Below are 24,406 nucleotides of genomic sequence, written 5' to 3'. Positions count from 1 at the left end.
TATACAAACACCATATAATTTGTACATTAAAAATACTTGCTGGGCACAGATCACAAAGTTACATATTAAATCCACGTAAACAGGCTTCACTTGCACTCCCTGAACATCGCCCTCAGAGGGGGGACACTGGGTGAAAATTTCCACAATGGTGGGGAAATGATGATTTTTTAATATTTTTATGTGTCTTACGCACAGAAACGATAAGAACAACATAAAATAAAGTGCCACTAAATTTTTAAAAAAGGGAGAAAGTGAGTAGCTTCGTGGGGTGGAGGAGCACCACAGACAGAGGAGCAGTGAGTATTGTGTGTGTTTACTAAATACCTGTGCACGGGAAGGCTTTTAATACTGTATAAAAACGCTTACTTCTATGTAACACATACATATAAGCACACATACTCATTTGCATAGAATACTCTCTATAATAACAATAATGCATTTCAGGATATTCATTTACTCTCAAATAGGGAACTATAATAGACTGTAAGAGACTTATGATGACTAAGAATGTTCCTCCCTTGACTACTTATTGCCCCTAAGAACCAAATTTAAATTTGTTGTTTAAAATGAGTGCAAAAATTGCAGAAAAACTGGGTCCTTGTCTTATCTCCTCTTGGACATTTTGTAATTGACGCCAGTGTCTTTGTTGTTACTAATTAACTAGAAAACAATACGGCTGAACAGATACAGTTCATCCTTTTTTTCATTCAGTTAACATATTTATTCATCATATGTGTCAGATATGATACAATTTTTACTCAATAATTGAGTTTTTAAAATGTGTACCTAGGTAAAAGTACACTCAATATGATGCTATTTATAGAGAGGAGGGAGGTGGGATGATTGGTGAAAAAGGTGAAGAAAAATAGAGGTTGAAATTTCCAGTTATAAATACTAGTGAGTCCCAGGGATGTAATATTCAGCATAAATAATATAGTCAGTAGTATAATAACCTTGTACAGTGACAGATGGTTACTAGATTTATTGTGGTGACCACTTTGTAAGCTATATAAATGTTGAATAACTGTGGCATGCTCCTGAAACTCAGATAGTATTGTATGTCTACTATACTTTAATTTTTAAAAATTTAATAAATATTTTTAAAAGATAGCACCCTCAATAAAAGATTATATTATTTAAAATAAGCTTATAATAAAATAGCTAACAAAACAAAATAATTAGATTTCAAAGTTCAATTCTTTCTCCATTTCTCTCTCTTTCCTGAGGCAGAAATGGAGGAGGAAAGGTTCTGAGATTTTCAAAAGGAAAATATCATTCAGTAATATTCATCCAAATGTCTGACCTGCAACACCAACTATATGGAAAATGTTTTCAAAATTAATTATATAAATGCATGCACCAGAAGGCATTGGGAGGGGGAGAGGCAAGAAAGCCAAACCATAAAGAACATGCCTTAACCTAAAGTCTATTTACATTTACATTTGTTTTAAACATGATCCTCACAACTTCAATCAAGTGTCCTACTAACTCATGGCACAGAACTAAAGACAACCTAACCCAAATGAGTTAAAGCAACAAGGTGCCCATGGAGGGAAGGCCTATAAAAGGCATGATTACAGCAGCAAGAGTGGACCGGGAACTTGAAGGAACAGTGGCAGGAGGCCACTTATGATTGATGCTTGTAGGCAAACCTTGAACAGTCTTAAAATAATCTTTAGTACAAGGTAAAATGCCCTTCATATTGATTTTTTCATTGAAACATCTTAAACTGTTTAAGAATGCAAGAAATGTATAATAAATCTTAGATTTTCATTCAACATATTTTTATTAAACATATTTATCACTTTGAAAGATTTAATGTTGCTTAGAACCTGAAATTAGTAGCAATGCTTTATCCATTCCTTTATAATGTCTAATAATTGAGGTTTTACTCTATTATTATTAATCTTATGACTGTTATTATGAATTCCATGAAGGAACAAAACAGTAAATTATAGAAAGGGATCTTTCCTGAGACCCATTCCAACCATTTATCCTAAGACATCTTTTTTGAGGGGACTTTTAATTGATCCCAAATAATACTCTTCTGATAAGTCACTCTGTAAATATGACGTGCATAGTCCCAAAGGGCAGATCAGTTTCTCCCCAATTAAACTGAAAAAAGCATAATAAGAAAAACCCTTCAAGAGGGTTTAACGCTCCCTCAGCAAACCTGAAACCAGGTTTTGGTCCAAAGGTATTCTAGAAGAACATCGAGTAGCTGTCCCTATTTTCTCAAATCAGAATAAATCTAAAGGTTTTCATTCTATTTTCTGGCTCCATATTCAACCTGTGGGCCCAAGGATTAGTAAAAAGGGTTTTTTAATGGGACTTAAGAATATGACAAAGACTATGTGATTCATTTTTTTTTTCCATGTTGATCCATCTACAAGTACATGACCTCCAAATCAGAGAAAATGTCCTCACATGCTACCCAACACAGAAAATGACCATGGTAAGCAATGAAATCAAGAGTGGGTTAGGGACAACAGGTCATTGTATTTACTTGGTGGAGGGAAAAACTACTTAGCTGGATTACCACTAACTGAATTACAAATCCACCATTTACAAGTTTACTAGCATTATGCTGGCAAATTTTGTATTTTTCATAAACTCCACACATTTAAAGTTAAAACACACACACACACCATAAAACTGTCAAGCAATTCATCAAACTGATCATTTTTTCTGTTACAAAATGTCACCCTTTGGGAGCCAAGAACTGTGAAAAGTGGGTCAGAAGTGGAGAAGGAGAAATGTCTCCTAAAAGAATTAAATGTCAGCTATACACCTCCCATTCTTCTTCCTGGTTACAGGCAGCACTTTATTAGAACAGTCAAGTGACCCATTCTAACCATTTATCCCAAACGGTGCTCGAGGTAGAGATACTCATATTCTCTATACTAATAATAGAAGCCTTCCAGGGCGCTCAGGCAGCTGAGAGTTGGAAGCAGTCTTGATTCGTCTATTTTTCTTTTCATAAACAAGTTTTTAACAAATGAACCAAAGTAATTTGCTTTCACTACATGGGAAGACAATCTAAATAGGAAGACAATCTTAAAATGTAAAGCAAAAACAAACACATACCAAAAAAATGTAAATTCAACATACCATTAAAGAACACTTGAAGATTAATGACTTAATTTAAAAAAATAAAATCCTAGTGTCTTTTCTTTGCATTTATCCTCTGCTTCACAAAAATGAGGTCAGTTTCCACATACGCTAAGACTGCTTGAGCTAACTAAATAAATGCGCTCATGAGTACAAGATGGGATATATACACCCCTTAAATTTCCTATAATTTTGTATGCGTTACTATACACAATTCTTCAAACTCACTGTAATTAACTCTTAAAACTAAGAAAACCTGCCTGTACATTTTTGTGAAGTTCATAAATATGGCCTCTAGCAGTACAATATTCTAAAAGATAGATTCTAAGTTAAGACTCCTAAACATATTCAGATTAAAGACAGATTATTCCATAAAAAAAATTAAACTACTGGGAAAAGTCCAGGAGTTCAAAATAGAAAATGTAGAAAATGCAGTCGAAGCATTTAGCCAAACATATTTTAACAGCACACAACTGACAATAAAGCTGAAAACTGTCAGGAGAACCAAAACTACTTTTAACCCAAACAAGAAAAAATACACCTTTACCTTCAGCCATGTTGGTTTTTTCAGTCCATGGGTGTAATACATATATTGAAGTCAGAAATCAAAGCTCCCTCAGCAGGTATCGGGCACACCACAGGCCCTTCCCCACTGAAGCTCTAGACAGCCAAGTTCCGTGGGCAAGGCCTGGAGAACTGAAATTGGACCTGCCTGCAAACTGCTCACCGGTTATTTTTAGAGGCCTCTTCCTCATGGCCAAATACTGCTAACCACTCAGGCTGAAAGGCACTCCCCTCCTAATAACCCCACAGCCTTTCTCCCACTTATGGGATTCCTTTCTCAGTTGGTCCTATCTTCCTACTCCAAACCCTAGAGAAAAAATCAAGCATGCTGGATCCAATGAAACAGAACAAACCCTCTTCCTGTCTTGTTTTCTTGGCATCAGCCTTCAATAGTTTTTAGCCCAAGGACCAAATCATTCAAAACTGAAACAAGTCTTGCTATACAATGTGGCCCCAAGCCCAGAAACAGCTGGATTTGGCCCTTCAGAACCTAATCAAATGTCTCCATGAAAAGACCATTACTTAGTTGGAATGAAACAGAACCCTAAAGGGAAAGAAATGAATGCTCTAGAATTCTGATTCACAGGCACTGCCATCCCAAGACTAATTCCTCCAGCAGCAAAAGTGAAGCAACAATAAAAAATGGTTTTGCTGGATAAGGAAGGAGAGAGCTGGAAAGGAAGGCATGAGGAAAGGAAGGGAGGGAAAGCGAAGAAGGAGGGGGACATGGCAGGAAGGCTGGGAGGGAGGGAGCAGGGAAGGAAGGAGCTCTCTAGCAGTAAGAGTACTGATTTAGGAAACTATCTCAGAGAAGGACCTAGAAAGACATTGACAACTGCACTCTGATTTTGTTCTACTTTCCTCCAACCCCATTCTCCAAATACTCTCTCCTGGGAAATAAAAACAGCCCAATTTTAGTACCATTTATTCACTGATTTAAGATTAGCAGTTCACAGAACTCATCAGAGTGCTGATTAGTATACTAAATTAATCTAGCACAAATAGTATCCAGAGCAAGGGAGCAAACTTTCAAAGTTGTTTACGAATCTTTCCTTTTCTCAGTCACATCGAATGTTTCACATGCAAACTGAATATATATATATATATATCCACACGTATATGCATATGTTCTGAAGAAGAGTCGCAACCTCGGGCATCAGGGCCGACTACATACAGCTGATGAGTGTCTTAGTTGTCTTCCGCCCACCATTCCTTTCCTCAAAGATCTGTCCCAATAAAAGTCAGTGCATGCTAAAACGTTGAAATATTATTTTTTGGCAGGGTTTAAGATGACCCACTGTCATACAATTTCATTCAACAAGTATTTCCGAAGATTCCTTTTGTTCTGTTGTTTTCAGAGAGTAAGTGAGGGTGACAAGAGACCCCTGGAAACCAAGACACTTGACTTGCATGGTGGGTGGCGCATTTCAGACTCAAAAGACCCAGAATTCAATTCCCAGCTTCTTTATCAGCTTCGATTTGAGGAAAGTCATCAAACCTTTGGGCCTCGATTTCCTTGCCTATAAAACATGTCTCGGCACAAACTAGGCATACAAGTATTTGTTGATGTCACCCATGCACCACATTTGTGTTGACTGGGTCAGAACGAGTGCACTGCCCTCCTCACCTCCAATTCCCAGGTCTCTGCATGAGCCTAACCTGCCACCAAGATTGCCAGAGCTGCCAGGGTTTCTCCTCTCCCTTTACAGGCCTGTCCAAGGCCAGCTGCATTCTAAATTACAGGTCTGTGGCCAAATGCTGACCAGAGACAAGAATCACAGCTTTTAAATTTGGATGTACCTCGCCCCTGAGTCTTCTTCAACAAAGCTCCCATTACTCCTCCTCGACAAATATCACACATATCCACACGTCCTAAAGTTAACCTTTCCCTTCATCTTCTGTAACAGTTTCGTACAGTTATTTCAATAAGACGTCTTCACTCCTCGGTTTCACATAATGGTGTACCGATTATCCGAAATAGGGTGATTAGGATGTCTCTGAAATAACATTGAATCTATCACAACACTCCTTAAGGAACAAGAAATTCTGAATTCTAAGTAACTATCACTTATAATGTCAAGTCACTTTTTAGGATGGGAAATGTTTATGCAGCTCAAAAATAATTTAATGTGCACAGAGCAAATCATGTTTTCAAAGCCCTAGCAAAGACAACTTAACTATTTTCCGTTAAAAGCTGCTGGGACAAGCAGGAATCATGCAGAGAAGGTTGCTCAGCCACCAGGAAGGACATATTCACCACAACCTTCTCCAGATGTAACCGTGAAAGATGATAAAAAAAAAAAAGAAAAAAAGAAAGAAAAAAAAAGAAAGGCCCTCCTGGCAGGAAGAGAGCCAAGAGCCAAGAGCAATGGAGAACACTGTATTGGAGGCTGCTCTGAGGGCACAGAACTGGACCCAGTTGAGGAGCACTCCCTTATCTATGACCTGGCGACATCTTCTCACAGGATTTCAGAATGACAATGGATTAGTGACTGTTATGTGCCTCCCGTTCTTGTTCTGCCAAATGTTTTGGCATTTAACCTCTCCCTCGCCCACCAGCGTATGTTAGGTATGTAGTGGTGCGTGCATGAGCACAGGGGATGGGCAGACAACTTGTCTTTTTAGTTTGTAAGTCTCCAAACTAAGAGTTGGCTTTGGAACTGATGTTAATAATAAGATTCAGGACTTTGAGCCTGATATTGGGATTACATGAGGCTTTGGGGAGCCTTAGCATGGAGGTGAATATATTTTATATGTGGGGGTGAATAATTGCGATCAACAAGGAAGGCTGTGATCTAATCAATTTCTTGTCTCAATTCTTTATGTCCTTTGGCAAGTGACTCTGCAGGACAGTAAAGAAAACAAAATATATATCTTGCTCCACTGACTTTCAGCTCAGCTGTATGACACGTTTCAGGCCTCAGAAGCAGGTTGGAGGTGATAGTTGCTTTACTAGGCATGGCCTCTTACAGTCCTCTATTCTGCCATAAGTAGAACATACCCTGGGACATTGTGGGCTATCCCATTCCTTCTTTAGCCACACAGCCTCCACGTAAAACACACACACACACACACACACACACACACACACAGAGCTGTTGGGACTAATAGCAACTCCTAGGACCAAGCAAAGACCAAACATCTAATGTGTGCTCTGTGCTCTGAGACTATTATTATCTGCCTGGCACCACTGGAGACCAGGAGAACCAACACCTATGTCCACTGAGTTCTGGTTCTACAAAACCTACCAGGTGAGAATCCATCCCACCTCTCATGGACCAGCACTGACTACTTCCCTCCCCTCACCAACCAGCCACCTGACAGCAGTGGTTCATCAGTCACCTGGAAGCTTGTCAAACACACTGCTGGCCCAGCCCAGAGTTTCTGATTCTGTAGGTCTGGATGGGGCCCAAGAATTTGCATTTCTAGTAAGTTCCCGGGTGATGTGATGCTACAGGTCCTAGGGGCCACACATAAAGAGAATCATTGCACTGCTGCACTAGTCATCCTTAATTCTCTGGGTCTGGAAGGAGAGAAAGGAGCTCTTACTTCTACTAATTCCCAGACCACCATTTCCTTACCACTTAAAAAAGGGGGAAAACACACATACAAAACAATAATAACCTATTCCTCTGAAGTCCATGCCATCCAATTATACTACCCCCCACCCTGCCTCATCACTGTCATCCACCACCTCCAGTGACTGCCCCCCCCACCACCACCCAGCAAAGTCTTCTTCACCTCAATTCCAACCATAACCACATGTGGCCAACATGACAGGTGCTCTTTCCTTCATATTTCATCCCCACTAGCCTTGTTCCCCTACACTCTATACCCAACACTCATTCTTATATCTTACCATGGATCTTGCTATAAACCCCACCTGATTCACCTTCCTGATCACATCTGCATTCTTACTGAAATATCTCAGTAGCTATCCTCCTGGCTTAACCATCCTAATGGATTCTGCAACCCTGCTAAGAAAGCTCAGCTTGCTTGGGTCCATATAAGGGCTACAGGACATCATGAGACACCCAAAACACAGTTATTTAAAACATAAACAAACTTTTCATCTACATATAGCCTCCAAAACACATGAGCAAGTTTTATCATTCCAAACCTAACATTAAATAGCCAGTATTACAGAAATAACCAAAGGCAACTCTGCAGACATTGAGTAACACATGTTGTTTACACCGCCGGCAGCTAGGGAACACCATCTCCACATGCATCAAATCCAGTTTAAGAACCCACTGTGCATCACTGAAGCCACTCCCTGACTCACTAACGCCTTCCTCCTCCGTCCTTTCGCTGCATCAATCTGCTATAATTGCCTCCCTGGACGAACACAATGACTCACCATCTCCATGACTGTACAGGCAGCTGGGCACACCCAATGAAATCAGGCTCAGGATGCAGGGGAGCAACCGCAACCAGCCCTCAGGGCTGCCTGTCAATCTGACCACACATCTCTAGAAATCTCACTTTCCTATTATCCACACCTGACTATTTTGAACTTCTTCGCTGCTAAATGATTCTATCTTCTCATACTCAAAATCTGTCATCGCCTCTTACTTCACAGAGAAAGCAGAACCATCAGCAGTGTCTTGCCTGGGAACTGCCAACCACACAAGGCTGGACTCACCAGCATTCACTCTCTGTTTTCCTCCTAATTAACCCACCCACCTCCTCAGCTTCCTCACCCTCTCCATCCTTTCACTCTTGGATATCACCACCACCACCACCACCACCCCGCCACCCGCCTCTGCCTTCCCTTCAACCCCGTGGTTAGCCTCTGCTTTGTCTCTCTTCTTCCCATCACAGATGAAATTCTCAGTAAAGCAGTTAACTCACTGCTCTTGTTTTCTAAGTGCCCATTCCCTCCTTACAACCTGTAGGTTGCAATCTGGCTTCCACACAGGGCTCCAGAGTAGTAGCAGCCCAAATGTCATACTGATGACTTCCATGTCATTAAACCCAACAGAAAATTTCAGTCCTCATCTTACTTGGCTTCTCAGGAGAATTCTCCCTCCTTCTAAAACATTCTCTCCTCTTGACTTGCATTACTTCAGAATCATCTGGTATGTTGCCCACCTTTCTGGACTAATTTTCAATTTCCTATGCTAGCTCATTCTCCTCTAATTAATTAGTAAAGATGGAAATTCCATAAGCCGTGGTCCTATGCCATCTCCCTAGCTGACTTCAGGCACCTTCTATACGGCTTATAGTTTTATGTCCTTTGAGTGTCAAACCCACATATTTGCCTGCTCAATACCCCACTTGAATGACTTAAAGGAATCCCAAACTCAGCCTATCCACAAACGAACCCATGATCCTTCTCCTCGTCTCTCCAGTTTCTAAATCTCAGGAGCACTTGCATCAAGACAGCTGTTTAAGCCAAAAACCTGGGACTCATCCTCCTTTCCCAAACTCCCACCTCTCGGAACAGACTGAACCATGTGACTTATGATGAGGCTTTGGGACAGGCTGTTGTGAGTTCCAGTCTCTGCAGGAACTGAAGACTGAAGGTCGGCCATGCTGCTCAGAGCAGGAGCTAAGAGAACAGGGGAGTGATGGCCGCAATGAGAGGGCCCAGCTACCAAGTGGGATGCACTCCTGGCGGATGTCAGCTTCCCATGGACAGAGTGCTCGGGTTTGCACCCTCCTGTCAGCATCTCACTCAAAAGGGTTGACTGTCAGGCAAGGGGCTCCCAGGAGCAAGAGAAGGTGGGGTACCCACCAGGAGTAGATGCCCAGGAGGGCTGGAAGGAGTAGTAAGCCCTGGGGACGGTCCTTGTCAGGCCTCCAGAGAACTCAGAGGAAGCATCTGGGTGCCTGTCACTTGGTGGCAACCATGGACAGTTATCCACCAGCAGAGGAGATTCTGACAGGGGCCTGTGAGGTGACAGAGGCAGTCCCCCCCCCCCCCCCCCCCTCTCCCTGCCAGCACTCTTGACAAGCTAGAGCCTAGAAGAGGCCAGGCGGACACCGTCCCAAGCAGACCCTGAGCAGGAGCACAACTGCCCTTCCCCACCTCAGGCCTCCTGCCTGGCTGGGAGACAAAGGTCCTGCAATGACAATAAGACCAGAGTTAAACTAGACAGACTTTTAGGAATGGAGAGTGACTAGGATGTTAAGGAATCTGCCACAGAGACGGTCAAGGGTCAAGAGTCTTTGCCACCCACAGACTGCTCTAGTCCAACGAAGCACAATGACTGGAGGAAAATGCAGCTCCATGCTAAGAGCCTGTCAGCTACAGGCTGCTCAATAAAACAGCTACGGAATGTGAGTGGACCATAGAAAATTGTCAGTATTTGACCATTTTGGCCAACACAAATGGCTATTTTATATGATTCAAACAATGAGTATTTTTCCAATACTTTATTATAAAAATGTCCAAACACACAACAAAGCTGAAAGAATTTTATAGAGAATACCCGTATACTTATCACTTACATTCTACCATTAACATTTAATTGTAATGCATATGGCCTGTCTATTCATTCTTCTCTATCCATCCATTTAATCCATTTTATATGTATAATGCATTTCAAAATAAATCGTGGACATTGGTTCACTTCCCCTAAATACTTCAGCTTCTATATCATAAACTACAGTTCAATTTTTTTTATCAGTTTTTATGTAAAATTTACATAAAATGAAATGCTCTACTTTTCAGGGCACATTCCCTAAGTTTTGACAAAAATATATACCATGAAACCCAAATTCCTAGTAGGACATAGCGTACTAACACCCCCAAGTTCTCTCATGGCCCTTCCCAGTCACATTCCACACCAGCCCCAACCCGGAGGCAGCCCCACTGTTCGGCTTTTTTTCACTGTGGGTTAGTTCTGCCTGTTCTTGAAATCACATAAGGGCATCACATAATAGGTGCTTGTTTGTGTAAGACTTCTCTCCCTCAGTTTTATGCTCCTGAGAGCCAGGTACTGTATAGTAGTAGTGCATTCTTTTCTGTTGCTGTGTAGTATTCCATTGTAGGACTATACCAGAGTACATCAGAATGTATTCATTTTCCTATTAGTAGAAACCTGGACTCCTTCCCATTTTAGACCATTGCAAATAAAGCTGCTAGGAATCTTCTTGTACAAGAGTAGTGCAGGCATATTAGGAATAATGTGCTTGCATTTCCCTTGGGGAAATCCCTAGGCGTGAAATTGCTAGGGCACAGGGCAAATGTATACTTCATGTTATAAGAAACTGCCAGACCTTTTCCCAAAGTGGTTCTACCATTTTACATACCCACCAAGAATGTCTGAGAGTTCTTTTGTTCTATGATCTTGTCAACATTTGGTGGTGTCAATCTTTTTAATTTTAGCCACTCTGGTAAGTATGCAGTCGTAGCTCACTGTGGTTTAATTTGCATTCCTCTGAGGACCGAAGTGTGGGTACTTTTTTCAAGTGCTTATTGACCATTTATTTACCTTCTTTTTGAATTGTCTATTTAAATCTTTTGCACATTTACCTACTTTTTAATTGCTCTTTTAAATTCAATTGTAAGAGGTCTTTGTATTCCCTAGAGACCTGTCCTTTAACAGATATACATGTTAGAAATTTCCTCCCAGGCTATGCCTTCCCTATTCATTTTCTTAAAGCATCTTTTGATGGGTACAAGTTTTTTATTTTGATGATGTCTATATATTAATTACATATATATTTTAATATATCACCAAATTGGAAAATGTTACTTTAACAGGGTTTCTATGCTTCCTATTTTAATATATCACCAAATTGGAAAATGTTACTTTAACCTTAACAGGGTTTCTATGCTTCCTTTGCTGAGACGTGACATCTATTTCAGCAGTGACACAAAGTCGATGGATCTGTGATGCACTATCATCAACAGAAGCCTGTTACTGTCTGAAACCCTGGGTCATTGAAAAGGAAGGTCGAAAAATCAAAGGCCAGTGTGTCAACTAAATGTGGGTTAGTGTAGGTATCACAGAGAGGAAAACCAAGAGGGAAACCCAGTTTAAGAAATATTTTCATTAGCTCTGATGACTCACAAAAATGTTCTAAGCAGTTATGTTCCCCTCAAATTCAACTGGATGACATATAATTCCTCTGCCACCCAACAGTCCTGCCAACACTTGAATCCTTGACTTCTTTCAGGATGCAGTTTACTTGTGTTTTTATTTATATGCTTTCCCCCAACTTTTCATGACTCACAAGTTTAAATGACTAGACTGTTGTAATGATAATGAAAAAACTTCTTTTTACTATGATTTCACCCTATTTAGCTCATAAAATCTTTATAAAAAACACAAAAAGCAACATGCATATTTTAGAGAAAAGACATACAGTTTACCTGTGAGACTTTGTGGGAGTAAAAAAACCTAATTTTAAAAAAATCCTTATTGTAAGAGACATCAAAAATTCAAAGGTGGGTTGGAGGGTCAGTTTAAAAGACATTAGAATAAATTAGGGAAATTTGAATGTGAACTTGATATTAGGTAACAGCACTGTAGCAGTATCAAATTTCCTGAGCATAACAATTACATGAGGTTATGTTGGAGCTTAACCCTGGTTCTTAGGAAAAACATGCTGAAGAATTCAAGGGTAAAAGTATCATGATTTAACTTTCTAATGATTCAGCAGAAAAATGAATAAATAAATAAAATGGTGTGTGTGTGAGAGAGAGAGAATGAGAGTGTAGAGAGACAAATAGAAGGCTAAGACATCAAAATATTAACAACTTGTGAATCTAAATAATCTTCCTGTAACTGTCTTGAAGATTTGAATTTTTTCAAATTAAAATGGAAAAATACAGATTTCCAGGCTCATTCTAAAGAATCAGATACTCTAGTGCAGGGGTGGGGAACATTCGGCCCACGGGCCGTATAAGGCCCCAAGAAATCATTTGGTCTGGCCCAGCCAAGGCATTAGGGGTGACTTAATTAAATGTTTGACCAAACATAGCAGGCTAACGTTTAAGTTGATAATGTTGTATGGCCTGGGAATTATGTTATAAATATCCAACTGGCCCTTGGCAGAAAAAAGGTTCCCCACCCTTGCTCTAGTGGGTAAAGGCCAAGAATCTAAAATAGTAAAAGCTCCCAGTTTAATTCATGATTGAATTCTGGATAAGTAATAAAAAAAGAACTTTTTTTTAAGCTTCAAATTTTAAGGATGATTCTAGGTACAATCAAAGAAACTTGAACACAGAGTGCATCTCAATAATACCAGTGTGAGATTTCTTGGGTTTCAGAACTCAATTGTGGTTATGTAGGCGAATGTCCTTGTCCTTATGAGTTTACAAGGAAAAGTAGTTAAGTGACCTAAACTGTCATGAGGACTATAACTTACTTTTGGCAAATAGCTAACAGTAAAGCCAGTGAACAGTACACACAAGTCTTTCAATGGACAAATCTTCTTGCTATTACGTAAGTCTGAAAGTATCAAAACAAAATATTGGAAAACTATAAAAATAAAAACAAAATTCAACTGGCTTTTAAAAAGAAGATAATAGAAGTCAAGAATCAAGCCCTAAACCCAGCAGTAATGAAAAGAACACCAATTCAGCCTCTGGTCTCAAACTTACTAGAAACCAAGTGGAAAACTATCGGCACTTGATGTCTCCTTCATGCAAGTTGTGCTCAAGGGATACCCTGATTTTCACCTCAAATTTACCTGGGAGAATAAACTTAACTCCTCTACCACAGGAAGCCACTCAAACACGTGGAGAAGGTAATGTCCCCTAGGAGGACTTCCCAGTCCAGGCCAGCCATCCCCCCAGGGTTTGCAGGACTCCCTCACATTAACACACCCACAATCCCAAGGCCTCATCCAAAAGTTCATTCACTCTGAGCAATCTCCATCCCTGACACCCTAACACGCAGCCCCCACACCTGAGACCGCAATTCCAGATGCAGCTCCACCGACAGAGAGAGGGATTTCCACCTCCCCTGCTCTGGCCACTAACAGCACTAACACTGCAGATTCTTCCGCAGCCACATCATGCAGGCAACTCCCTCTGAGACCGCCAGCAATTAAAAAACCAAACCAAACAAAATACGAGGCCTTCTGAAAAAACATCTACTACTTCAAGCCTCTCCCAGCATCCTCTTTGCAAGAGTGAGTTCCTTTTGCAAAGTGCTAGCCAAGTTAAAGTCCGCCTTCTCAGCCAGGCCATCCTTTTGCACAGCGTGGTCTTTCCCTCCTGCACTATTTTCCCTTGGAGCTTTGTGCCACACACAAACTTAACAAGCATTAACTGGGCAAGTCTCTCCTGCAGGCAACCTCACACCATTAAGAGAGCGTGCTATGGGTACAGTTGGGCATTCAACTGTGACTCAAATCAGATCACATGATCAATGTTTTACCATCTGAGGCACAGGGGGATTTTCAGAGATGGTTTCTAAACAGCCTGAAGTAAGGAAAAATTACAAGGTTGGATCCTGATCACTTAGTCTAGAAAGCTTTTCTAAACACATAATGAGTTTTTGTTTTTTAAAGAAACCTGCATTTAGTATACCTGTAGTGTCTCCTAGTGCTCATGGCTTTCTTTTCTAAGTACTTAAAAATAATTTTTAATTCTAGAATTTGCCTAGTATTGAAATGAGACATCAGTTTACAGTTGCTCTGAGTCTATCTTTCTTTCCTTTAATAAAAATGGGCCATTTGTCCCTCAAGTGTCTTTGCCACCTCTTCTAACTTTCATGCTTCCCCAAAGATTAATCCCTCCAGAAAGTTTTAGTTGGGCTTGTAGTTTTGAGAGTCTTGGAAAGCCTCAGCTCATCCTCAGTTCCTCTATGTCTCCCCACTCCTTGATCCTGCACACCTCCCTCATTCAGCACTCACTCACCAGCCTGCAGCCACAGGACAGCGACTTTCCCAGAGGCTGGTGCTACACTTTAGTGCTGTCCTCCCTTCCCACTGGGTGGAGGGGGGGCGGGGGGCTGAATATAGTAAACCCTCATTAACCTACCTGGACATTTACATGGTGCTCCCACAAAAGTCTAAAATATACATATACTTTTTTTTTTGGCCCACCTAAATGGTAGAGCAAATCTAACATACTTGGAGAATTTTGGAAACCAAACCACACTACACAGCAGTGAGGTGGGGCTGGTTCTGGGTGAGGGACAGGAAGAGGTACAGGTAGAACCTCATCAGCAGCATCAATTCATCCCACACCCCAACTCTGCATCCTTTTCCTCCCAACCACAACCCAGTTCAAAACCAAAGTGATGGTCATTGTCACCACATGCTCAGAGATGTCCCCTAACCCTATCTCACTGACTCCCTTTGCTCTGAACACCCTCCACAACCCCTCCCACAGCTCCAACCTCAGTGAATGCACTCCTCTTTCCCCCAACGATGTCAAACAGGATAAGTCACCAAGCAGCACACTGTCCTGCATGGACAGTTTCAAATGCTGGTCTCTCGGCTCTGTTCTGGAGTAACCTAGTCCGCTGCTGAAGGTTCCTAGGAGCATGACCCCAAAAAGTCTGACTTTCCAAAAAAGCTGAAGTTGCACAGCTTCATGCAAGTTACAGAGAAGCCCAAGTTCAGGCAGCAAGCACAGGTGTGTGCTACAGGTGTTGTCCTTCTGACCAGGCAGGTCCTCTCCCCTATCTGTGGTTAAACATTTTTAATACCATCCTGGATAAAAGTATCACCCTAAACCAGGGGTCCTCAAACTTTTTAAACAGGGGGCCAGTTCACTGTCCCTCAGACCGTTGGAGGGCCAGACTATAGTTTAAAAAAAAACTATGAACAAATTCCTATGCACACTGCACATATCTTATTTTGAAGTAAAAAAAAACAAAACGGGAACAAATACAATATTTGTATTTGCATGTGGCCCGAGGGCCGTAGTTTGAGGACCCCTGCCCTAAACAGAACATTTCTTGTCAACATATAAGTCAGATCAGCAAAACACAGTGTTTGCTAGTAATGAAACACAAAGTGGTAAATTTTCAACGGCTTTCCTAGTTTTTTCCACATACCTGAATATTCATTCATTCGACATATACTCTCGAAATCCCAACCCTGTGCTACAGCAATGAACAGGGAGGCCACTTCCTTTGCAATGGGGGAGAAAAACAAATTAAAATTGAATTAATTAAAATAAAAAAAGTTTCACTTTGGTTATGTTAGGGTAAGAGGGTATATAGGACAATATGGATGAAAATAATCATTTGGGAAGAATTATAATCTTGTATTTTAAAGATACAGCATTCTAAGGTACAATCTGCTCCAAACTCTTCTTAGTAAATGCTAGCACTGTTCACAGTTTTATATTTTTCAATCAAACTTGGAAAATCTTAGTCATAAGTTAAAAAGAAAATACTCATCATTTTTACCAAGGAATTGTAAAGCCAAATCCAAAAAAAAGTAAAAAAAAAAGTAGTAGTATCACCATATTCACATGAACAAATTTAGCATATCTTTGAGTCCTATTTAAAAATAAAGAGGAAAATCAAATCTTGCAAAGGAAACAGAGCTTTTCCAATTTCACAAAATGCAGAATAAAATGTCTGTTTCTGCCCAACTTTCTTCCCAATCAGAATAAACTAGCTATGCATGAGCCTCAAGGCTTCAGAATAGCTTCCTATAGGTATAACTCCAAAAGCTACTATCTCAACCTACTGGCATGGTACCTATTAAAGGGCTAATTCTGACATCAATGAAGTATTCACATTCCTAATAATTCTATGATTTATTTCCTTAGCTCCAACACTTACCAGTAGGACTTTCTGATCTGTGTTCTTGCCCATACTATAAACCTAAAAATCCACCATACGACACGTACTTCTTGAGCACTTATTACATTCAAGGCAGTGTAGAAGACACAAAAACACAGCCCCTACCCTCTGTGCCCTTTTAGTGTACTACAGATACAGGGCGAGACTTTTTACCTGTATTTGTTCATTCCAACATTTATTGAGTACCTACTAAGTCCAGACAATCATATAAGCACTAGAGATAAAAAAAAACCCACACATGGTGTTTACTAAATCAAACATAAGGAGTAGCTGTCCAAACCCTGATTCAGTCTGATGATATTTTGTTGTCTAATACAGTGACTGGGTCACACTTTCATGTGCTAAAGGAACCAGTAAATGAATGAGGATGCTAAAATAGTGATGTGCAGAGGGCGCTTTAAAAGCTCACAGTGGGAAACGCAGTCTATGGGAAGATGAAAAAGGGAAAGGTGGGAAGAGCTGATGAAGGAGCTAAATCTTGAAGGATACACGGGGAAAGGGAAAGTGAGAAGCCATCCCAGAAGAAACAGCATGTGCAAATACAGAGACTACAGAGTTTGATTTAATATGGCTCACATAAGGAGTAGCTGTCCAAACCCTGATTCAGTCTGAAAAGAACTTCTATCCAGAATATATGAAAATTATAGTTCAATATCAAAAGCCAAAAAAGCAATAAAAATAGTTAGAAGAACTAAACAGAAATTCACAAAGGAAGAGAGTGTAAATGACAGTGGGAAACGCAGTCTATGGGAAGATGAAAAAGGGAAAGGTGGGAAGAGCTGATGAAGGAGCTAAATCTTGAAGGATACACGGGGAAAGGGAAAGTGAGAAGCCATCCCAGAAGAAACAGCATGTGCAAATACAGAGACTACAGAGTTTGATTTAATATGGCTCAATTAATCCTACATAATAAAAGCCTAATATGCTAAGTGTCCAGTCATCAGGTCGGCCACTCAATCAATCAAAATGTAATATGCTAAGGCCCCTCAATCGCTTGCTATGATGTGCATTGACCACGAGGGGGCAGACAGACCACCGATCGACCAATCTCTATGACGTCCACTGACCACCAGGGGGCAGACGCTCCAACCGGTAGGTTAGCTTGCTGCTGGAATCTATCCGATCAGGACTGAGCAAGACTGGCCAGACATGCCCTGGAGCCCTCCCACGGTCCCTCTCCAGCTGGCCAACCTCCCGCGTCCCTCCCTGGCCCTGATTGTGGGGTCCCTTGGCCTGGCCTGCACCCTCTCACAATCCGGGCTGAGGCACCCCTCTCCCCCAAGTGCATGAATTTCATGCACCAGGCCTCTAGTATAAATAAAAAGAGGGTGAGGCAGAGAATGGCTAGAGATTATAAAAGGAGCAAGATGATGAAGGGCCGCCTAGATCATGCTGAGGAATTTAAAGTCTATCTTGAGTATTTGGGAACTAACTACTTGAGGTTTTCAAATAAGGAAGTAAACATGATCTGATTTCTACTTTATAAAGATAGTATGACAGAAGGATGACACAGGTCCAGTTATGAGTAATCGACAGAAAGATGAACAAGACCAGTTATGAGTAATCTAAGCAACAAATGAGAATCTAAAAATGTTCAAGTAAAGTATCTTTACAGTCAAAACTGGGATCTAAACTCTGTTCTGAATTTTTCTAAATCCATGAGCTTTGACTAATTGAACTTCTATTTCTTCATCTACAAAAAGAGAATTTAGAGAATTACTATGATAATTAAATGCAAAAATATAAAGAAGTACACAATGTCTGACATAGCTAGGACTCGATAAGTGGTAGCTCTATTTTTCCTCTGTCATTATTGCTATTAAGTCTACAGCTCAGGAGCGCTTTAGAATTGATGGCCATCAATAGATAGCTGTGAAGAGGGTGAGCATGGGATCAGACCAAGGCCAAGCAAAGAATCCTGGGAAGACTATCCTTTAGGGAGCAGACAACGTAAAGAAACAAGAAGAGCCCATTGGATCTGGGATTGGCGTAGTCTGTTGATTCTGGCCAGAAAGACCTGAAGTAAAGGAGTAAAGAAAATGAGCCTGTATTAATCATTTGTAATATTTGGCTGGGTAGAGTAGGCACAGTAGGAAGAGGTTTTGGTACTTTTTGTTTTGTTTTAGATAAAATGAGAAAGACTAAAGAAAGAGGTGTGAGGGGGTGGAGAAGAGTTTTCGGGGAAAAGGTGAGGGCTCCCCGTCCATGAGAAAGTGCTGTTCACTTAGGGTAACCCCCAGAGAGGCCCAGGATTGATTTTCCAGCCTATGTTTTTCTCTTATGTAGGTGGAGACCCAACAGTCCACAATAGCTGTGAATGCCAAAATGTTCAAGTCTAACTGTGGTACTTACTGGCTCATCTCCACTCACCACCCTACTGGGCTAAAGAAAGAAAAGGGGCTTTACTAAACCACACATGAAAGATACACCTCACCAGCTCAGTGGAGAACGTTTCACATCCAAATCAGAGCAATTTCTCTAAGATTCTCCACTGCTTTAGCCCCCACTCTATATCCTAGAGTAGACCCTGTCTCCCCACTAGGGCGGGTAATCAGCCTCATGTCAGTTATCTCCCAGTGTCATTCAACTCACCGGCCAGCCCCCATCCATCACACAAGAGATGAACAACTCTTGAACGAAGTTCTCTGATTTCTCCTCACAATAGGAAGAAGTCATCGGTCAAAACTGAATGAGAAGTAGTAAGGCATTGAGCTCAAGGAGTTGAAGATTTAAATAGTTAGTGGTGAAAACATGGGTAAACATAAACTAAGAACAAAGAGAGACTGCAGGGCTTTGTTGAGGGACCAGCTGAGGGGGAAGGTCTTGAATGTGTTAGTTTAAGCTTATTCCAAATTAGCACTTACTTAAATTAAGCTAGTGAATTATGCTCTAGCTTACTCAATCTTACTCTATTCTTCTTGTCATCTTACTGATCACAATAGAATTCTACAAATTGGCTTGGGGACCTAATAACACAAACAATGCCCTACCTCTAGAAAAATAAAATAAATGCATGCTGCTTATCAGCTTTGCACCTTCATATACATTAATCTCATCTTAAAAATTCCTACCTTTATAACCTTACAGAGCAAAAGGCTAATTGAAACTCTGGGCTAGGTTTGGCACTTAAATCTACTAGTACCTGTCACATGGGCCAGAGCCCATCAGTAACTGTGCCTTAGATCTGTCAGGCACCCTAGGCCTCCAGGTGTATTTATTTACTGATGATATCTACAAAGACTGAGTAGCTAAAACCCATAAAATAATCAAGTAAATCTGAAAGTTCCAGAAAATAAGCCTTGTGTTTTATTCATGAAGAGCAAGTTCAACTTTCAACAAAGTATATTGTACCCAGTGCCAATCATAACCACTTAAGGAGGAAAGTGGGCACCAAACCAAGTCAATCCAACCAAACTACCGGTATTAAATGGCTTACATCCTCACAGATATTAGAATGTTCCGCCTATTTTATAAAGACTTTTCACTTTAATAAACTCTGAAAACCTTTGTGTCTAAAGACTAGCTACGAAGTAAGAAGCTTAATATTTAATGGTGTTTAAAATGATTTTATTTTATTGCAAGGTAATAGCAGGCATACAATAGTTATTTTCTGTTTACAAGAGGAACAGCTAACACCATACAAACAGAAACAAATGAAACATTTTTAATAAATGTAATGTGCCTCAGAAGAATAAAAAGTGTAACTTAGCCAACCTGACTCAAGAAGAAACAGAAAACTTAAATGGCTATATAACATTTAAATCATAAGGCAGCTTCCCCTCCTCCCTACCCTCTGTTCTCTTTAATGGTAGGTAAATGACAAAAAGGTTCGGATGAGTTCTGACAAATAACTAATCCTACCCAAAAAAAACAGAAAAAGAGAAAATCTTAGTAAATTCATGTATGTGGCTAAAATAACCTTGATAACAAAAGCAGCAAAGAAAATTACAGGTCAATTTTACTTATGAATATATTAACACAACTAATTCAATAATATTGAGAAATTTGTAATATCACATGGTTGGATTTTTCCCAGAAATATAAGAGTGGTTTTAAATTAGAAGGTCTACTATTATAAATTATAATCTACACATGCAGAGAAAACTGAGTACTAATCACAATTCCTAGTAAGGAGAAGAAGGGGAGCGAGGGACGAATGGAGGAAGAGAAAGGAAGGAGGGGAAAGAAATTATGGACCCACATCCCTCATGAACACAGATGCAAAACTGTGGGGAAAATATTAGCAAATGAAGCACTATATAAAAAATAGTTCATCATGACCAAGTGAAGCTTATTTCAGGAATGCAAGCCGATTTAACATTCAAAGCATCAATAACATTTTACTAACAACATAAAGATGAAAAGCCACATGGTCATATTGATTAGAGAAAAAAACATTTGAAAAAATTTTCAAAGGAATTCCCCCAATTCAATAAGAAGCACTCATAAAACACCTAGAGTTTCATATTACATTTAGTGATAAAATAACAAACACTTTGTCACTAAAATCAGGAACAAAGCAAGAACATCTACTCTCACCATTTCTATTCAACATCTTACTGGAGGTGCTAGGTAGCACAATAAGGCAAGAAAAGAAATGAAAGGTACACAGATTTGAAATAAAGTAAGACTATCTTTATTCATAGGTGACAATGATATTTACATGGAAAATCCCAAGGAATCTTTTTTTTTAACTGCTAGAATTAATACTAATATATGAATTATGCAAGGTCATATGATATAAGGTACATGTATAGGTTCTATGTGCAAATACCAGCAGAAAATAATAGGGAAATAAATTTTTAAATGTCACATACAATAGCTTCAAAAAGTATATTTTAGAAAAATATTTAACAAAAAATGTGTAAGATCTTAACACCAAAAACTACAAAACAAGGTGGAAAGAAACGAAAGACCTAATTAAAGAGCTATACCACTGCCATGGATTAGACCCAAATTTGGTCTATACATTCAATGAACTCTAATCATAAACCCTAGCATACTTTAATCATTAGTAGATACTGACAAGCTGATTCTAAAATATATGTAAGTATACAAAGGACCTAGAATATCCAGAGCTATCTTAAAAGACAAAGTTGGGAGATTTATACTAACTGAATTTAAAACTTACTATATAGCTACAGTAATCAAGAATATGTGGTAAAGACATAAGGACAAATAGATAATCCCCCCCCCCCAAAAAACAAACAAACAACAACAACAACAAAACAGAATAGAGAGCCAGAAATAAACTTATCATAAGACTTGTATATGTTTGCTCTTTGACAACAGTACTGAAAGCATTCCAATGATGAGATGAATCATAGATCTAAACATAAAAATTAAAACTATAAAATTTCTAGAAGAAAATATAAAATAGCTTTGTTAAGTTGGGAACAGGAAAAAAGCTTCCAAGACAAGACACAAAAAGCAAAAAGCATAACTAAAATAAAATAAACATCAACATTAAAAAAAAATCTGCACTTTGCCCAGCCGGTGTGGCTCAATGGTTGACTGTCTTCCTGTGTACCAAGAAGTCACCAGTTTGATTCCCAGTGGGCGCATGCTCGGGTTGTGGGCGCATGCCCGGGTTGTGGACTCGATCCCCAGTAGGGAGCGTGCAGGAGGCAGCTGATGGATGTTTGTTTCTCTCTCTCTCCCTCTCTTCCCCTCTCTCTAAAAAGCAATAAAAACATATTTTAAAAAATAAAATAAAGATATCTGCACTTCAAAAGATACTATTAAGAAAATGAAAAGGTTAGTGGGAGACATAGTTACAATGCCTGTCTGAAAAGAACTTCTATCCAGAATATATGAAAACTATAGTTCAATATCAAAAGCCAAAAAAGCAATAAAGATGATTAGAAGAACTAAACAGAAATTCACAAAGGAAGATAGTGTAAATGGCCAACAAGAAAAAGTACATGCCATCATTAGTCACATAATTTTAAATTACAATGAGAAGCCACAAAACACATACCAGACTGACTAAAATTAAGAACACTGACAACACCAAATGTTGGTAGAGATGTAAAAACAACTTACCACACACTGTTGGTGGGAGTGTAAAATATATTTATATATTAAAAATCTAAAAATTCTTGTTCAGTAAAATATACCTCAGAATATGAATATGTGAATAATCAGAGAGAAAGCCTTTACCACACAAATACTCAAAAGGTTCAGGATATAAAAAGAAATTCTACAAATCAAAACTAAAAACATAAAAAGAAACAGAAAAATAGGCAAAATAGATGAAGAGGCAATTCACAGAAAAGGAAACAGAAATGGCTCTTCCCACGAGTAAGCTCAAAGGTGATCAGGAAAATGCAAGTTTAAACCACAACGTACTGCTTCACACCCACTAACCTGGCAAACAGTAAACCTCACTACCAAGTGCTGGTAACCTGTGGCAGCACAAAGGGAGCTCTGTTCATTGTAGGCGGGAGTGAAAAGTGATATAACCACTGTGGGGTTAAACAAAAAAAAAAAAAGGCAATGTCTAGTATGTGTATGTGCTGTGACCCATCAATTCCAATCCTGAATTATGTTCTAGAAACACCACAGGAGATGGACAGGTACAAGAGTGTCCAGGGCAGCAGTTAAAAAAAACCCTAAATAAGCCAAGTGGTCTCTGACAACAGGGTGGCTAAACAAACAGTGGGATATTCCTACAATGGAGAACTACATGTTCCTGTAAGAAAATGGGGAGCCAGAGTTTGGTAAAATTCAAACAAGTGGAATCAAACCAGTATGCCAAGAGTGAGCCTATTCACAAAACTGTCGACATGTGCTAAACAAGTATACATATTTCTACAATATTTCTACAGGAATCCTTCCTAAGCATGTACTGCTTTAATAATGGGTAGATTTTACATGAATGAATAGGAAATGGGTAATATGCAGCATAACATTACATAACATTATTTGTGTTTCTGTACATTATACAGAAATGCATGAGAATGATTACCACAAAATGTGTAAGAGTGGTTGGGAAGGGATAACGCAGGAGAGAAGAAACCAAGAATTGGAAACATTTTATTTCTTCACCTGTGTGGTAGATATGCATTACTTTATATCTATTTCTAGGTCATAAGTACTAGTATGTAATATTTCAAATAGAGTTTTAAAAAGAAGCATACAGAAATATTTGCATTCTAGAAGTCTGAGAGATGACTCACTGCCAAACAGCATGAAATAATCTATGAAACTCAGTAAATGACAAATATCCTATTCAAACGGATTTAATTCAAAGAATGGACAAATGAAATTGATGGTAGGTATTCTTTCAAAAAAACCCAAAAAACCCAAACATTTACAACACAGATTTTTGTCGTCATGTAAGGGAAAAAAATTAACTGCTCCCAAATAAAATTTACATGTGAATTTAAGACCAAAAAGGCTTTCCAGTATACCATTTCAGGAAAATTGACATTTAAAACAGGGTGTGAGAGATAGGAGGAAAATGGTGTATATTGGCAGCATAATAAACAAGAAACAGAAGTTAGAGACAGGACAGAACACAAAACAGCAGTGAGTCTGCATATGGAGTGGCAGAAAAGGCTGCCAAACTTATATACAATGCTAGAGGCCTGATGCACAAAATCTGTGCAAGGGGCTCAGCCCTCGAAGTCCCTGCTTCATCTGGAAGGTCGTTCGGCTGTCCAATCTAATTAGCATATTATGCTTTTATTATTATAGATGAGAAAAGGCAGTTGTACAATACTGGTTATGGAATAATTATTTTCTCAAACAATATTCTCTCACTTTAAAATTAAGACTGATGCTTCCTAGTTTCCATACAGCAATGAAATGAGTCACTGGGTTAAATCTGTAGGCAAATAGGAAGGAGAGAAATGCTGGCATTTCTCCAAGTCCAGCAACAGTGGCTTCCACTCTGCTCCAACGGGACACCCTCCTTCATTACCCCTGGCCCCACTTAATTCATCGACCCTAAATCAGAGCACAGAGAGCATCCATGACAGATGATGACAGTCATACTG

General features: G+C 39.6%; 1 protein-coding gene across 3 annotated transcripts in view; it reads right to left on the bottom strand.

Moving 5' to 3' along the window:
- The window catches only part of ASPH (aspartate beta-hydroxylase), a 162,630-nt gene extending 146,955 nt beyond the window's left edge, over window positions 1-15,675 (bottom strand). The window contains exon 1 of one of the 3 annotated variants that reach the window (XM_014544096.1): window positions 15,645-15,675. In XM_014544096.1, coding sequence (XP_014399582.1) covers window positions 15,645-15,660 — 16 coding nt within the window. In that variant the 5' untranslated portion in view covers window positions 15,661-15,675. Of the gene's footprint in view, window positions 1-3,658; window positions 3,775-15,644 lie in introns of those variants that run through there. The other 2 variants (XM_014544097.1, XM_005871639.2) reach the window with 2 other exon arrangements.
- Window positions 15,676-24,406: the final 8,731 nt, after the last annotated feature.

The sequence above is a fragment of the Myotis brandtii genome, unplaced genomic scaffold (genome assembly GCF_000412655.1).
Source record: "Myotis brandtii unplaced genomic scaffold, ASM41265v1 scaffold351, whole genome shotgun sequence".
In the NCBI taxonomy this organism is placed as follows: Eukaryota; Metazoa; Chordata; class Mammalia; order Chiroptera; family Vespertilionidae; genus Myotis; species Myotis brandtii.
Note: the sequence above shows the minus strand (reverse complement) of the source record. Positions and strands in the feature narration are given on the sequence as shown.